The 18,459-nt window shown below is 35.8% G+C and overlaps 1 protein-coding gene across 4 annotated transcripts in view; it reads right to left on the bottom strand.

Moving 5' to 3' along the window:
- The window catches only part of QKI (QKI, KH domain containing RNA binding), a 156,194-nt gene that overhangs the window by 6,701 nt on the left and 131,034 nt on the right, over positions 1-18,459 (bottom strand). The window contains exons 5-7 of one of the 4 annotated variants that reach the window (XM_069487641.1): positions 5,885-5,972; positions 4,225-4,524; positions 1,163-1,237 (exon numbers count right to left, since the gene is read on the bottom strand). In XM_069487641.1, the coding sequence (XP_069343742.1) occupies positions 1,163-1,237; positions 4,225-4,524; positions 5,885-5,972 (463 nt within the window). Of the gene's footprint in view, positions 1-1,162; positions 1,238-1,911; positions 2,013-3,092; positions 3,274-4,224; positions 4,525-5,884; positions 5,973-18,459 lie in introns of those variants that run through there. The other 3 variants (XM_069487640.1, XM_069487643.1, XM_069487644.1) reach the window with 3 other exon arrangements.

Here is an 18,459-nt window from a genome sequence, read left to right as displayed (position 1 = left end):
ATGCTAAATAAATATCAATGATGTCTTTGAGAAGACATTTTATTTCTCATGTGGAGAACAGTTGTGCCTAATATTTATCATTAGTATTCAAGGAGACCATATAAAGTAGGTAGGTCTTTCATAAATCTATAGAAGATGTACGATTGGAACGTAAATTCATTACTTTTTTCCTACTAATATCAATGACTCTGATCAATTTAACTGTAGGTAATACGCCATTACAGAAACTTATAAAAAATCCTTTTCTACCATGCCTGAAATTTCTATACCTTGTGATGAAAAACTGAGAAAACAATTCAATGTCAATAAACCGAAAACTATCACTCCTCAATAAGCATAAATAATTTATAAAAGGGTCCAAGGGCATATATAGGACACAAATCACAAATGTTGTAAAGGAGAAAAATGAAGACTTATTTTCCAGTCACAGGTTAGTCAAAAAGGATATTTAAACAGCTGGATCGCGTATCACCACAAAACTTCAAAAGATAGTTTACCTTCAGAGAATATATTTTAGCAGCAAATGACAAAAATCAAAGGATCCATTTTGGCAAGAGAATGTAAGAATAAAAGGGAATTGACTTTCTAATGTATAAAAAAATTCAACTACATGAAAGTTACCTTCACAGTCCTTCCTTGTTGATTTCAACTAAGTGCTAAACATGTACACCCTCATGTTTACACAGTGGCTCAAATATTATAAAGAAAAATGGAAACTAAATCTTCAGTTTTCTCCAAAAGTATACAGGAGGCATATATTCCTTTACTTCTCTCATAAAAGCACCATCCGTTCGATTCATTTTGCAATACCAACCCCAAATTTCAAACAATTAAAAGGTAAATTTTAGCAAAAGTTATTACTGAAAAGTAATTACGGCAACATCAAAATTTAATAGCTCCCCAAATTGACTAATTTACGTTTTAGTAGGAATAAATCATAGTGTATAATAGAAGATTTAATAAGTTAAAGTATGAAGGGAGAAAAAAAAACAAAACAAAAAACCCAACCCTTAAATCTGTCAATTACTACAAATGAATTTAGAAAAGGAAAAGAAACTGTGTGCAGGTAAGCAGTTACATTTTTTCCATCAGGTGTGGTGTTGCAAATTTTATGGACACCCAACGCATTTCTTATAAACAAGAACTGCAGAACTAAACTAACCTCGGTCTGCGGTCACAATCCTTTGGTAAGGATGGACACGCATATCGTGCCTTCGAACTTTAGTAGCCACCGCACCTAGTTAAATTGTAATTACCAAGACAAAGTTAGAAAACATTCACAAGGGGGAAAAAAACATTAACAGCACGTTTATCAAAATGGATTTCAAATGTTCATTTACTACAAAAGTTTAAGAAACACGTTAAGGCACAGTAGTTTTAAAATTAACCATAATATGTCATGTATATATGCATCTATTAATATTGCATTCATTTCAAACATCTTGGCCTTAACCTATTTTATCCATTCATTTACAATTCCCAAGTTACAGTATTTCATGAACTCTATTAGATCCAAACATATTTAAGCTTTACTAGTCACATATTCACTGAAGTGCCTTTCTTGCAGCAGGACTAATTAAATAATGCCGTGTTTAATACTGACAATTATTTGCTAACCTTAAGACCACTTCCAGAGTTTATCACTTAAAAAGGTTTAAAAGCAATTCTTAAAGCCTACAGATTGTGGTTTTAAACTTTGAGTCAATAAGTATGAACTGCAATGAATTAGGTGATTAGTAAAGCAAACAGTATAGTACACTTAGCAGTCAGTATACTACTATACACTCCTTTATAAATTACCATTACTTTGTAATATTACAGACTAAACCAAATTAATAACATAATTTTACTTTATATCTATGTGCAAAAAGTGCAAGTAAGTCACTGACTGCTAGGCTAAGCTTTTTTTCCCCCGGAGGCTGCTGAGACTAAGCATTTGTTAAATTCAGATCTGATGAGGGTTCAGTTAAGACCGTTCTTGAATTCTTAGCCTTTCGTTGGGAAAGCCATACCTAAAGATAAAAGGAAGGGAATTAAAAATTAGTCATCAATGAAGATTTGATGCTAATACCAATCTCCTCACTACTACCAACACACATGTCTGCATCTGTTTTGAAGGGCACTGCTTATGTTAAAATAATTTAATGTGAGACTTGATATATAGCATGCATGTTATCTGTGTGCAAATTTATTATAACTTTGCAATTTAAAATAATTTTCTCAGTTCTCCAAGTGGTCAATAACATATTTTACTGCTTAGGTGGTAAAGCAAGAAATAAAATGGATTATAAGATTTTTCCATTTAGTATTCATTACTATTCACCTTATGAATGCCAATTAGGGATCTGTATATTTTGCTCTTTGCCAGTCTAGTAATTTTTTTATAAATAAAAATTTCTCAAAAAAACAAAAAACATGTTCCTTTACAATGAGAAATAAATTTTACTGCAGTGCCTCTTGCTGTTTCTAAGCAGTAAACTGGTCCATCACCCCTTATTCATTTTAGATAAGCTACTCATATACAAGTATAATTCCATGTGGCAAAATCAGGGAGATCTTGCATTGAAAGTGCTGGAACAGGAGCTGGTGGCTAAGAGTCCCAGCCCTGCAGGAAGTCAAGAGTCAAACTCCTCGGGAACAGATGCTGTGGGTGCAGCAGAGAGGAGTTCTGGGGGAAGGAGCATGCATAGGACCACAGGACAGAGTATTAATAGAAAGGAAAACTTAAACAAGGTTATAGGTTACATGTTATTTTAAAAATGCTTCAAGAAATGTGCAACAGAAACAAGCCTCTCATAAACAGATCTGTGGTATAATTCTGACCTATAATTACTTTATACAATGATTTAGAGATAAACGGAAAACATGTACAATAAAATGTATTTGTTGATAAAACAAAAGGCACCTGAGTGCATGCACACACACAGATAACATACAGAGCATTGTGGCTTTAACTGAACAATGAATTTTCGAGCTTAAATCTTTGTGTCCCAGTTCATTAAAGACTTTCAAATTTTTATAAATCAACATTAATGCTGGAAAAAAACCCTTATAAGATCAAAGTCTTAAAAGTCAACAGCATGCATGCAGCACCAAGGTCATACACAATTCAGGGAAAAAAAGTATTCAAATTCTGTCTGGTAAAACAAAGGGGTTGCACAGAAAGTTTGTTCCACATTGACTGGTCGTGTTATAACAGCTGCTGTATTCTAGTCCTTCATCCAGCAAGTCAATGGGCTGAAATATCAGGCATGACTGGCATTTCAATCCACTCTATAAAAAAAAGGCATCAGTAATGTCTTTTGCAAGCACACCACTTTTTGTTCACGTAAAACCAAGCGTTTATAGTATGATTTTAATCTTTGCCTTGTGTGATTCTGAATTCAGTAACTTTGTATTTACTCATCTATTCCACACTGTACTACTGAAATTAAAAGTATTTCTCATGTTTAATATTGACCAGGACTTCAAAAGACAAAAACTGAAACCTTAAGAAGGTAACTACAGTCATGCACGGAATAACGACGTTTAGGGGAACGATGGGCCACACATACAATGGTGGTCCCACAAGATTATAATGGCTATACCATACAGCCTAGGTGTGCAGCAGGCTGTATTATTTATGACTGTATAAGTACACTCTATGGTGTTTGCACAATGATGAAATCGCTTAATGATGCAATTCTCAAACTTATCCCTGTCGTTAAGCAACGCATGACTGTATTTAGCTGGTCCCTTTCATATTTTAAGTGATCACAAATATTAAAAACACACACAATATTAATTTTATAAAGATCTCAAAATATGTTCACATAGAAATTTAAAATTTAGACAATTAAATAAGTCTTTGAGACAAAAGAAATATAACTTTGGGAGGTGGAGCTGATGGAGGTGATAGGCCATGGGGTGAGACCTAAAACTCAGAATGACCTCAAGTAATGTCAAATGTGCACAGTATTTTGTTTAAAATGTATATAACAAATTTATCCAACCAAAGTGGATTTCAGTTATCAAAGTGGATCTGAATAAATTTAAGGTGCATTTAAACATAATTTAACATATATTATATTATATAATGGAATCTTATGAGAGGCTGAAATAAGTTTTCAGTCTTTCCTAATGGAAACTTGTCTTGCCTCTCAGAAAACTGATAAAATCATTTCCAAGTTGGGGGCAGCAAAATTTATAAAGAATGATGTTAACCACACAGGGAGAAGAACTTACCTAATACACCACTAGGTTCAATAGGATACTCAAGGATTGACGTAGCTGGTGCCAATGTGTAGGGGTATTCATAAGGTGTGTAGATTAAACCAGCTTCCGGGCCTGGAGGAACTATTGCAGCAGTTGGGTGAGGAGTTCCGTTTGGCATGACAGCGGTCTGTATTTGTCTGATCAAAGGCATTATGGTAGGGCCAGCTGGCGTAGGAGTACGCAGGGCAGCTGGTGGGAGAACAGGCGCAGGCCCAGTAATGATCCTTGGAGCAGCCTGGGCTGTTGCTGCAAGAGAAAAGGCAAGGGCTGCTACAGTAAGCAAAGAAATTTAGAAAGAAGTATAGAGATAGCAGTATAAAATATGGGAAAATGAGAGAGGAGTAGAAAAAAGAATGGAAAAAGCAGGAAAGAAGAAAAATAAAAGGAAATCATTAGTACATGCGCTGATCACACAAAAATGCCAAAGCACACCAATCAAATGCAAACAGCTTTCCCTTTCCCAATGTGATTAAGAATGTACAAAAATTAAAAAGCCACTGTAAAAAAATGAATGAGACCATTAAATAGGTTATATTTAGTTCATAAATTTGACGTATCTATGTTTTTTTAAGATTTCACAAGACTAAAGGTGCATGCAAAAGCACAAGAAAACACTGCATTAAAAGATGTTAAAAAATAATTTGTAATTGGAGTCCACAGAAACACAGTTTTGGTATATTTCTCAAGCTCAGCTTTAGTTTCAAAGTAAAGGAAGAGTAATTTTCATTGTATTAAGTTAGTCAAATAACCACCAGGGGTGTGTGTGTGTGTGTGTTATGTGTGTGTGTGTGTATATATATATAAATAAAATAATATATAAATTACCTGCATCTTTAGGAATTAACTTCATAGAAAGAATAATACAAAAAGTCCCATTTCTAAATTCCCAATTATTAACTATATACTCCTCACATTCTCATGAGTAAATTAAAGTCAACCATTTGTAAAGAAACTACTTCTAATACCAACTGGATTGTCTACATTGTAGAAAGCTGGCTACGACTTCAAAATTCTATTTCTTTCAAAAAATTAATTTAAATATATTATGTTCATATAAATGACATATGTAAACCTTAGATTGTCTCAAAATATAGATTTCACATTATTTCATTTTAAATATAAAAAAGGAATCCTCTTATGGCTTATAAAAACATGCACAGACACATATAAAGGAAAAATAGGACTGAAAATAGTTATCACCCACTGATCTCTGTGAACTCACATATGAAATCAATAGGAAAAAAATATCCAAGGGAAGACATGCAAACAAAGTAAAAGGACAGAATTCAATGGAAGGGTCATTTCATTCAGATACACTTCAGTTTGAAAATAAGTTAATTACAGATTTAAGGCTTCCAGCTTAATAGGAAATTTCTTAATACTTGAATTTAGAGATTGAGATGGTATCAAAAGAATAAACAAACCCAAAACTTAGACATGCTGGCATAAAATTAAGGGTGTCCTCAATTCATGAAAGCAGGAAATACATGTCTGTCCCATATCAAGTGACAAAATTACTTCAACTCTTTACTTTGTTTGAACTATTCACATGTTATGCTGCCAAAAGGAGAAAGGTTGTAGACAAAACAGCCGACACAGTGGTAACCCTGGGCCTCAGTCTCATTCTTACGTGATTTAATGTTGGCATCTCTGTAGGTGCCATTCAGAATCGCAAGCTCCATCAGCTGCATCTTCTTCAGGCTGTCTTCTCCTTCTGCCTACACATGGAAAACAAGAGAAGTTAAGCATTTGAGATCATCCGCATATATCATAGGTGTATCTACACATCAGCCTTAAAATAAATATGTGATTATAACCACCTGCTTCAGTAAGGAAAAAAAAATCAGGAACCAAAAGGTGCTGACATATGGAAGCCCATTCTCTCAGTGATGGCATGTTGATACACAGGATATTCTCAACAGCCACTGGCTGCATTTCTATTGGAAAATTTTTATGTAAGGTACACTGATTTATTAAAGTTCTCCTGAAAAGCTCTGCTTTTACATGGAAATGAACAGAAATGTTAAGATTAAATATAGTATCTTCTCTTCAGCATCTACCATTTTGCTAAATATTCCAAACCAAGACCTATTCATTAAAAGAAAAAAAAAACACACAGTGTGATTTTAAACATACAAGATCTGACTGTGGTATTAAGGTAAGGGAATTTTATGCTTAATTGTCCAAAAAGGAAAATTTAGTGAAGTTATAAAAATCATTAAGAACTTCTAATGACTGTACATTCTAGTCTTTTATGCCACCACCATCCCTTCCTTCCTCAATCTAATTAGCAAGTGCTATCAAATCTATGGCAATCTATTAATATCTTTAAGGTCATCATGTAATTTATTGTCCAAACCAGGAAATATTTAAAAGCAAATAAGAGGCACTATGCTATAAAGACAGGCATAAACCTGGATTGTCTCTCATCATCGAAAAGTCTGGCCACCCCATTTACCTTAGCTTCTTTGTACCACTCTTTCCATTTACTGTTGTCACCCTTGTTCTTCCAGTCATTATTGATACAGTACCAAAACTACTACACTGTGCTGTTAACAAAATGTCTTGTCCTCCAACCAGTCTATACACAAAGGCCCAATTAATTGCCCAAAACACAATTCTCATCATCATATTTCTCAACATTCTCACGTCTCAAACCCGTTAATGGTTTCTTATTACTATCAAAAAATATCAAACATTTAAGCTACCTATGATCTGGCCCCAAACTATCTTCTCAAGTTAAACCAATTAATCTTCTACTATTTAACAAACCTATTTCATGTTTATTAAACATTTTGTAAAAGTCAAACTAGATCATTCCCCCCCTACTCATCTCTGTGCATATTCCCATTTCTCCACTGTAAATGCTCCTTTGTATGTCATTCTACCCTTCCCTCTTTCCAAATCCAGCCTATCCCCAATTTCAACCTAGATGTTACCATCTCATGGAGCCGTCCCTACATTATAGTAAGTCTTCATTGAATGTTATCAACAGGTTCTTGGAAACTGTGACTTTAAGTAACATGATGACTTACAGCAGGTCCTTGAATAAGTCATTCCCTTCAACGTCATTATACTCGGAAGGCCTAAAGTTGCAGTTTCCAAGATCCTACGATGACATTAAGTGAGGACCTACTCTATACTCTTTCTGCCTTAAATTATAGTTTGTTGAATATCACCATTCCCAAAGTAAAACCAATGAGAATAGAGTTTACTTATTTATCACTGCCTACTCTCCATGTACCCACCTACCCAAGTTATTTGCTAGAACTTATTTTTTAAATAACTGGTATGAGAAATCTTTATTTCCAAATCCAAAATGTCTAAGTCCTATACGATAAACTTTAGCCACACAAAAAGAAAGCAGTAAAGTTCCACCTTTTAAAGTTCGTGTAGAGATGTCCCCAACTTTTATACATTAGCTAATCTTCAGTACTTAATATTTACAAAGAAAGTAACCCAACAATACAATTTTGTGATATAATTTTCTTTCTCCCTGATTCAAAAAAGGGGCAGGATCAGGACAAGTGACAAGCTTCTCAGTTCTCTTCTCTATTGCAGCTGTAATGATATACAAAACTCTATCTTTGGCGTTACAGCAGAGAATGGTGTACTATAATTTACAGTAAATAGGACTGCTGAGTGAGCTTTTAATAAATCACAGGGATTTAAAGATGAGTGAAAACAGCATGAAAACAATGTTTAATGTGCCAATGCCAACTTTTTAAAAACCTACTTTACAGTAGAATACAGGGAGAAGATATTTGCTCATGCTAGTGGAATTACTATTAACTTGACTCTCATCAACTTGTACAAAGACGAAGAAAAAAATGAATGATTTCTTTGAAAGCCACAGAAATTACTTGTTAAAAACAAAAACACATTAATATTGGAAGGGAAGAATTAGAAATTCATTATAATAAAACTCCTTAAGCTTGTTTGCTAAAAACTGATAGTACTAAAAATTAAAATATATCAAGATTTCAAATTTAAAACTACATATAATAATGGAATACCAGAAGTCTATTAATAAGTTATATTCTGCATAAATAAAAAGAAAGAAAAGCAGTAGGTATACCTCCAGTCATTCTCTATAGTGAGAAGAAAGTGGCACAAGTTTGAAAATGTCAGCAAATAAAAGGACAAATTCACCTTTATTAAGGAAGAAATAAACACGAAAGAAGAGTTTTGCACAGAGAATAGGTGCTGGGAAACATGTTTGAACTGGACTGCTTCTTTTGCATAACAAAACCACCACTCATTAGCTGGTGATGGAGTATCAAACTTGGGATAAAGCCAAAGAGAAAACTGATGGGAGAACTGCATGTGCACGCCAGTTTGTGTGCAAACCTGTGTCATTTGCAGGGTGCAGGATTACTGAAAACAGAACAGAGATCACCCCAAGAGGAGAATAAAAGTTAGAGCAGCACAGCCTTCACCAGGTGTTGGTGTAGTCTTCCATATGATGTTGCTTCCATATGATGAAATCATATCCATTTTTTTGTTCGTCTTTGTACAAGTTGATGGGAGTCAAGTTAACAGTAATTCAACAAACATGCAAATATCTTCTTCCTGTATTGTACTGCAAAGTAGGTTTTTAAAAAGTTGGCAGGGGCACATGAAACATTGTTTTATGTTGCTACAGATGACGGCATGTTCCACTGGATTACACCACATTATGGCAGGCTGTATTATCACCTCCCAGAAGAGCACAGGATTTAGATGGCAGAGCTGGAATTTGAACCCAGATGGTCGTCTCACTCCAGGATGGGCTTCACTACTGTGTTCTGACTATTCCTACCACTCTGTATTCACAGAGCATGATGCTGTATGTCTCAACAGAAGACAAAGTTTATTATAGAATTACTTTCTAATGGAAGTGGTTATTTCCACCTTATTGTTCTGGTTTTGACAATGCAATTTGGCAGTATGTACCTGCCAAATTACTGTTGAATATATATACCACCTCTTTTTCAAATATAAGTTCAAACTAAAAAACCTGCTACTAAGTTTGTTTTATAGCCCAGAGGCTCTAGAGCTTCTACCAGCCAGATTTCAACCAGTTTATCTGATCTCTCCTCTTCTCTCAAAGAATACTGATCAAATATGGCATCCTGAAGTTGTACATCTCAACTTTAGACATTTCACAAGGTATCTTGCAGAACTGTGACCAGGGACAAACATCTCTACAGTGATGGAACAATGACTTTTTCATTTGCAAAACAGGAAACTGTTCTTAGGCAACCAACATGTCATAAAATTATATTTCATAATGCTGAATTCAAATAATTGTCTGGAGTCTTATAACTTCTCATTTCCTAAGTGTCTGTCCTATATTTTAAAATCATTTAAAACAACTGACATATTTTATATGTAGTGAAATCCCAAGATCTTAAGTGCAACATTCAATCAGTTTTGATGAAATGTATATCAAGACACAGACCATTTCCACCAACCCAGAAAATCTCTTTGTGCCTCAAGCCCTAACCACCAATCTGACTTCTGTCACACCACAATTTAATCTGCCTATTCTAGAATTTCATAAAATGAAATCATACATAATTTTTTGTGTCCAGTTTCTTTCCCTCAATGTAACATTTATGAGACTCCTCCATACTGTTACATGTATCAGTAGTTCATTTGTTTTAATGGCTTAGTAGTATATGTTTTGTTGTTTATCAATTGTGTTTACCGATTCTTCTGCTGTAGACATTTAGTTGTTTCCAGTTTTGGAATATGTGAACAAAACCACTAAGAAAATTCTCTTACAAGGCATTTTTTGTGCATGTAAGTTTCCATTTATCTTAAATATCTATGAGTACAGTTGCTAGGTTATAGGGTAGATGATTATTTCCCTGGTATTTTGCATGAAAATATTCTTATGTAAAAGTTATTAAAACACCATTACTTTTGAGACACAGACGTTCAAAAATAACAGATACCTGCTAATAGCTAAAATCTGTAGCATCAGAGAAGTATCTTAAAAATTTCAGAATTTTTCAGATTTACAGAAAGAGAATTTGCCATTGATCATATGATACCCCCAGCAGTGTCTGGGGGAACACTCCTATAATACAAACTGTAACAAACTGAAAAATACACTAAATGGGAAAAGACAGACCATAAACATACTTTTCAGAACCTCTGAGGGCTTGCAATTATGGATGACAAATTATGGATATGCATAAATATATATTTTTAAATTTATGCCTATATTACAGTGAGACAAAGGTAAATGTTAGACACGCAATAAGGCAAAAAAGCTTCACATATCTTTTTGTATTTCCCATTACACTATCTGACGTACTCCCACTTAATCATAATACCTGGCTTAGCAGCAACAACTTTCCACAGATAAAGCAAGAAGAGGTAGAAAGTATGAAGCACTTTATTTAACCAGTAAAGCTTAGAACATTTAAACACACACATACATAATGCTACCTCCATTTAAACTACAAAAAATAAAGATTTTTTTACCTTAGGACAGTATGTTCTGCCTTTCTTTAACAAGGTATAAACAGATCCACTTAAAAGTAGTAATGATCGCAGAAAAGAAAAGCCATGTCTCAATAAGCATATTTATTTCTTCCACTGCTAAATTCAACATGATACAATTTATAATGATATTCTTCACAGTAAGCTTAATAGGAATGGTAAACCTTTGAAAGATTTATATGACCCATAATTCAGGCCACATACTAGCATTAGTGGAGCTACATCATTATTTTGTAGATAAAAAAGACCTCTAAAGTTGATTGTTTTAGGTGGATATTATGAGATCATATGGTTGGGCTAGAAGGTAGGACATAAAAATACAAATTGGGAGTCTAAGACAGTCCTGTTTTACAATGGAAGATAAAGAGTAACAACCTGAAAATAATGAACTAAAAATCTGTTAGTTGTGATAGGTGGAAGAGCTACTCAAAAAATAAGGAAGTCTACATATAGTGGTTGGGAAGGGCTTCGAGGTGGGTAAATCCTGTAAAAAGTCATAATGAACACGAGACAAAACATTGTGAAAGTAAAAATACATTAAACTCATATATTCAGAATGAGCTCTGAAAAAGGTAAAGCAAGTTCACTAAAGTGTGACTGACATAATGACAGGAGTTTGTACAGGGTGTAGTGGAAGATCAAATGAAAAGGCATGGGGAAAGGATCACGAAAAGTTTTAAAGGTCTTAGGATCTAGATTCCTTCTCCAGAAAGCACACGAGTATGCAGTTGACCTTTGAACAACATGGGCTTGAACTGCGTGAACTTTCTTCTGCCTCTGCCACTCCTGAGACAGCAAGACCAACTCCTCCTTTTCCTCCTGTTCTTCCTTCTCCTCCTCAGCCTACTCAATGTGAAGATGAGGATGATGAAGACCTTCATCATGACCCACTTTTATTTAATGAATAGTAAAATATATTTTCTTTTATTATTTTCTTAATAACACTTTCTTTTCTGTAGCTTACTTTATTGTAAGGATACAGTATACAATATATGTAACACAAAAAAGTATGTGTTAATCGACTGTGTATGTTATCAAGTAAGGCTTCCAGTCAGCAGGCTATTAGTAGTAAAGTTTTTGGGGAGTTGAAAGTTGTATGTGGGGCCAGACAAGGTAGCTCACGCCTGTAATCTTAGCACTCTGGGAGGCCAAGGTAGGAATATTGCTTGAACTCAGGAGTTTGAGACCAGACTAAATAAGAGCAAGACCCATCTCCACTAAAAATAGAAAAATTAGCCAGGCGTTGTGGCACGTGCCTATAGTCCCAGCTACTCAGGAGGCTGAGGCAGGAGGATGGCTTGAGCCCAGGAGTTTGAGGTTGCTATGAGGTAGGCTGATGCCATGGCACTCTACTCAGGGCAACAGAGTGAGACTCTGTCTCAAAAACAAAACAAAACAAAAGTTATATGTGGATTTTCAACTATGTAGGGCTCAGTGCCTCTAATCCCTACACTGTCCAAAGGGTCAAATGTATAAGCAAAAAATGTTGCATGTAATTTTAGAGAGTTAACTGTAAGTATTAAACTCAACCATGAAGATCTGTGATTAAACCATTAATTAACTCCAATTGCTCTTGCAAGACTTCCAAGGTAATGTTGCTATATAATGTATTCATCACAGTAATGAAGTACTCTTCAAAGTAACTCTCTGACCTTTCAAAGTAACCCATTTTTCACCAGTAGATATTCATGAGATATCTGAGCTATCAAATCTTGACAATCTCAAGAAGAGTAGAAGCAGAAAGCCACCTGGCATTCAGAGCAATTCTAAGTCACCAATCCTAGATTCACTTGTACCCAAATTATTTTTGGATGTAGTCATTGTGGTGACATTTGAGGCAATTAATTTTGGTTGCTTCCCATCTTACCTTGTTTTTTCTTTGTTGTTCCCTCAGATATCTAATGGCATACCTTCAATGCAAATAACTTACTAAAAGTTTGAGCCTCAAAGTCAGGCCAAAGCAGAACAAAGTAGGGAAAGGAAGAAGTGTAGGTGGCAACCTAGTACTTGTGATTAGCGTCTGAAATGGGAGCAGTCTTTTCAGACTGGAGCCCTCAACCTGCTGGATCTGATGCCATCTCCAGGTAAACAGCCTCAGAACCAGATTGAATTAGTGGACACCCAGCTAGTGTGTGCTGGAGAACCTGGTGTCAGAACTGATAGGTTGCAGATGGGGAGAAAACCCTACACATTTTGGTAACCAGAGATCACAGAAGTATTGTGCGTTGAGGGAGTACAGTAAGAGAAATTGAGTTTTTCTCCTTATACATTAATATACAAACATTGGTCTTTTACTAACAGACACATATTTATGAGAATAAATGGACTCAGGAATCAATGAACTGAGAACAATATTCACAATGGCTGTCCACTACTGTTTAAAATTTGATCAATGTTCCCAATGGAAGCAAGCTCTTTGTTGGGGGTAGTTGGTGCTTTGAATATCTGGCAAGAATTTTAAAAGAAACAATTTGTTTGTGGTAAAGGCAACTGCTCTATTTCCAGGGTTAGGAGTAATTCAACTCTAGATTTGCCCTGTTATAACTTGGTTTTAGAGTTGCCTTTTTTGTTCTTTTTGTTGAGACAGAGTCTTACTGTGTGTCCCTGGATAGAGTGTGGCGATGTCACTGTAGCTCACTGCAAGCTCCAATTCCTGGGCTCTAAGCAATCCTTCTGCCTCAGCCTCCCAGGTAGCTGGGACTATAGGAGCGCCACAACACCTGGCTGGATTTTGTTGTTTCATGTATTTTTTTTTTTTTTTTTTTAAGTAGAGATGAGGATTCACTCTTGCTCAGGCTGGCATCAAGCTCAAGCAATACTCCCACCTTGGCATCCCAGAGTGCTAGGATTACATGCGTGAGCCACCACCCCAGGCCATATAACTTGGTTTTATAGTATTAGATATATAGCTTTTCCAAAAATCTTTGATTACTGAAATTACTACAGGAAAAGGTAACTTTATTACTGTGTGCTATAGTTCGAATGCCCCTCCAAAACTCATATTGAAACTTAATCCCCAATGTGGCAGTATTGAGAGATGGGGGACTTTAAGAAGTGTCTGGATCATGAGGGCTCTGTTCTCATGAATGGATTAATCCACTCATGTATTAATGGGTTACCATGGGAAAGGAGCTGGTAGCTTTAAAAGAGGAAAAGAGACCTGAGCAAACACATTTAGCATGCTCAGCCCCCTCACCATGTGATGCCCTGTGCTGCCTGAGGACATCACAGAGCCCTCACCAGCAAGAGGGCTTTCACCAGATGGGGCCCCTTTACCCTGGACTTCCCAGTCTCCATTAACTGTAAGAAATAAATTCCTATTTCCAGATATTCAGTTATAAGCAACAGAAAACAAACTAAGACATTATGAGTCTGAAACTCTCTTAATTTCCCATGAAAAACTTTTTTATGGGCCAGGCGCGGTGGCTCACGCCTGTAATCCTAGCACTCTGGGAGGCCGAGGTGGGCGGATCGTTTGAGCTCAGGAGTTCGAGACCAGCCTGAGCAAGAGCGAGACCCCATCTCTACTAAAAATAGAAAGAAATTATATGGACAGCTAAAAAATATATATAGAAAAAATTAGCCGGGCATGGTGGTGCATGCCTGTAGTCCCAACTACTTGGGAGGCTGAGGCAGCAGGATCCCTTGAGCTCAGGAGTTTGAGGTTGCTGTGAGCTAGGCTGACACCATGGCACTCACTCTAGCCTGGGCAACAAAGTGAGACTCTGTCTCAAAAAAAAAAAAAAAAAGAAAAACTTTTTTATGGTTTTGACTACATTGCATACCTCTTCATTTATTGCAGAACAGACTGCATAGTTTAACTTTGAAAAGTATACTATTAAGTTCCTGGTATATGTAACACCAATGAATATTTGTTCAATGAATACAAGCAGGTGCTTAAAACACCTGTTAGACCACTAATGAGATAGATTAAAAAAGAACGTAAGTTTTTCTTTAAGATGATCTGAATAACAAAGTAAAACACTACTACTATTGCATATTAACACACGCCCACTTAAAAGCTATAGAAAATTAAAGAATACTGTAGAGTGGCTTTAGGAAATAAGTTTTCTATTTGTTGGTCTTTTACTGGAAGTCTTAAATTAATCAAAGCACTGGAGTGCTAGAAGAACTCTTTCTCTTGGCTTTTCCTGAGCCTTTCTTACCTAAACTATTCACTTTCTCCACATCCACTCCAGCCAGGACTGCTGAAGAAAATCAGACATAACAACACATTGGGTCTGGTCAAACTTCATCATCACCAACCACAAATGGGCCCTCAAGTTCGCTGGCTTCTCCTCCCACACTCCTCTGGTTAAATCTTCTATACCCTTCTGGGCTGCCTCCTTCTGCCCACTCCTCTCTTCTCCTGCTGGGATGAAGGGGGTCTCTCTCTACACATGGTTACCTTCTCAAGAATTTCTCATGAGCGATTAATTATGACTTCTCACAAACTACACCACCCACTATCCTTTCCCATCCTTAAAAAACAACTCCAGACCACTTATCCCTCTTCAAGCTGCTGCCTGCCCCTTCTCCTCAACTCCATAACCACATTGTATCTCCATACATTAACTTCTTCAGTTTACTCCAACCTGGGCTCATCCCCATCCTTCACACTCCTCCACAGCACCTCTCATCAAGGTTATTAATAACCTTTACAAAACCAAATCAAACTGGCAATGTAGTCCCTGCTTTTCTTAACCTTAGAAGCATCTCACACTGTCGATCAACTCTTTATGTCTAACGCTGCTCCCTCCCCCATGGCTTCATTTTTCTCCTGGTTTTCCTACCTTTCCTTTGTACGTCATATGTTCAACATCCAGCCATTCGCTACATTATGGTATAATGCCTCAAAATCAGTCCCAGGGATTTTCTTCTCTTTTAACAGTCTCAAAGACTACATCTTTAATGTCTAGCCACAAACTGGTAACTGGCATTTCACACTTATTATGTTTGAGCCCCAAAACCTAATCACTGTCCATCTGCCCTATGTTAAGCGAATAGCAGTACTATTCATTCAGGTGTGCGAATCAGAGTTCTGGGGATGTGCATACCTTCTTGTCAATCACCCTTCACTAAGCTCTGTTTTAACTCCTAAACAGCTGCCTTTTCTATTCAGTTCCAATTCCACTCCCATTCTCTGTGTCAAAGTTGCCAAAAGACTGAGACAGACATGTAAGGGGTCTCCTTCCACATGTCCATGCTGGCCCCTTCGGATCTTCTCTCACCCTATAGAGTGATCATGTCTTCTTATAACACTTCAGTAGTGCCCGGTGCCCTTCAGGTAAGAGCAACATCTTTAAATACACCCTGCTAGGTCTACTCCTTGGGGCACCTCACCTCAATCTTTCTCTCATGCTCTGCACTTCAGCCACATAGATCCTCTTTCAGTTTCTTGAACTGGTCATGCTCTCCTACAACCTTTTTTTTAAAACAGCTTTATTGACATAATTTGGATACCACAATGTTTACCTATTTAAAGTATACACTTCATCGGTTTTGTGTATACTTACACGTGTATGACAATCACCACATATTAAAGTTCTTTATATATGTTAACTAATTTAGAACAGAACTACCTAACGAAGTGATGAAAAAAACTGAGGCACACAGAAGATAAGTGACTTGTGCAAGATTTTACATTAATGTGCTTTTAGGTTCTATCATTACCACAAAAAAACAAGCAGCAGGAACTCTGTTAAAGAATTAACAAATATTCATTAATTCAACCAACATCATTTACTGATCACTTACTATGTATGTGCAAGTCAGTGAGGGAGAAATACTAAGATGAAATGGACTTCGTGCATTCCCCTGAAATGCCCACAGTCAGGAGAAAGGCAATAAATAAATAAACAAAAATTCAGCTGTAATAAATAATGCATACTACCATACTATTAGCACAGAATAAATATCACAGAGGTATTTCCGGTAGAGATGACTATAATACACAAATAAAGGGTGTTCTGGGAACTATAAGTTGTTTAAAATGAGTGGGTATAAGTGTAAGGTAGAAATGATACAAAACGAAGCTGGAAAGGTAGGCACACATTAAACGAAGACAGGCTAGGAATACCATGTGGTGACAGAAAGCCACTGAAAACCTGAAGTAAGGAGTAGCAATATTAAAAAAGATAGACTTAGTCCAACTGTGACAACAGAAAAGACACAGTCATGTACTACTGGGACGCAGAATCAGATAGAACTTGGTGATAACACAGCCAAGAGGGTGTGGGGTTGTGGGGAGAGAAAGTAGACTCCTATGCAACAAATATGGAGAAAACAAACCAGGAATTGCAGCTAAGAAGGGCAGAGAAAAACATTTTAGCTCTAAAAATGTGATGTCTGAGATGCCTACATGGCATCCAAGTGCAGGTGATGAACGGACAGTTGATCTGGAGCTCTAGATTTGAAGCAGACTGAGGCATGGTCACCACTGCAATGGTGACTGGAGGGAAGGCTATGGATGAGAATGAACAAGAGACATGAAGAACGAGTGAGAAGTGAGAGAAGGCCACCGTGCAAAGTACCTGCTTTTAGTTAGGATGTGACACTTTTGAAAAGCAAACACCAAGTGAACAAATAAGGAATTAAACACAGTAGTTTTGCCCAATTTAGTAATTTACATTACTAAATCTAAGTCTTGGTATGTACTAAAGCCTTGGTTTCTATCCTGGTAAATAGTCTCTCAATAGAAGTTTGTAAAGTGAATTGCTTTTGTCAGTCGTTTAATGCTTCCTTTTATCTCCCCAGGTATGTTATAATTCCACAAATGCTACATTCAGTAATCAAAGTATTTTATTTAAACTGAACATATTACCATTCTTCACAGGAGAGCTCATAAAATAAATTAGTATCACAAAGTAAGCTAATTCGTGAGTCTGCTAATTTGATCAGACATATACACTACAAAGAGGGCTACCAAAAATAAGTTAATGTCGTATCAGTTTAAAAGCATAACTAAAAATAATTCAATATGTATTTTTATTTGATTTATACATTAAAGATTTTTTACTACACAGGCATTAAAGATTAACAGAATAAAAAATAAAACACATCTACTTATATAATTCAGCAATCTGGTTGCAGAGTTAATGAGTCTAATAAGTGGAATAATCTGTCACTTCTGAAATTAAATTTTCAAAATTCAGTTATAAAAATACAGAAGAAAATCAAGCTATGAGCTACCAAATAAGCTTATCTGCAACAATCTTAAAGTGCTTATCTGAATCACTTAATATGCTATTAAAATATCACCTTGGTGACTATCTGGATAATTTTACTTATAAATATAACACTAAAACATTTGAAATATTGTCAAGAAAATTTAAATATGGGAGTTAAAAATACAAATTAAATACAGTAAGTGATATTTGGTTTTCCTTAACCTTTTTGGCAATTCAATTTCAATGTACACACATACAAAAAAAAGCATTACAAATGCTTTGCCTATATATAAGGAACATGATGCTACTTACCAACCATCAGAAGGGCATGCAAACAAATTAAAGGGATGTATGAAAATAATTGAACTAAAGAAAATACACTGAGAAATCACTCACCTATTTTCTTCTATTAAATACATTTAAAATATTTAATAAAAATTAATATATATTTAAATTTATTTTTGAGTCTCTTGGTAGAATATCACACATATAATAGGAAAATGTAAAAAACAAACAAACAAACAAACAAGAACACTAAAAT

Source organism: Eulemur rufifrons, chromosome 15, assembly GCF_041146395.1.
Source record: "Eulemur rufifrons isolate Redbay chromosome 15, OSU_ERuf_1, whole genome shotgun sequence".
In the NCBI taxonomy this organism is placed as follows: Eukaryota; Metazoa; Chordata; class Mammalia; order Primates; family Lemuridae; genus Eulemur; species Eulemur rufifrons.
Note: the sequence above shows the minus strand (reverse complement) of the source record. Positions and strands in the feature narration are given on the sequence as shown.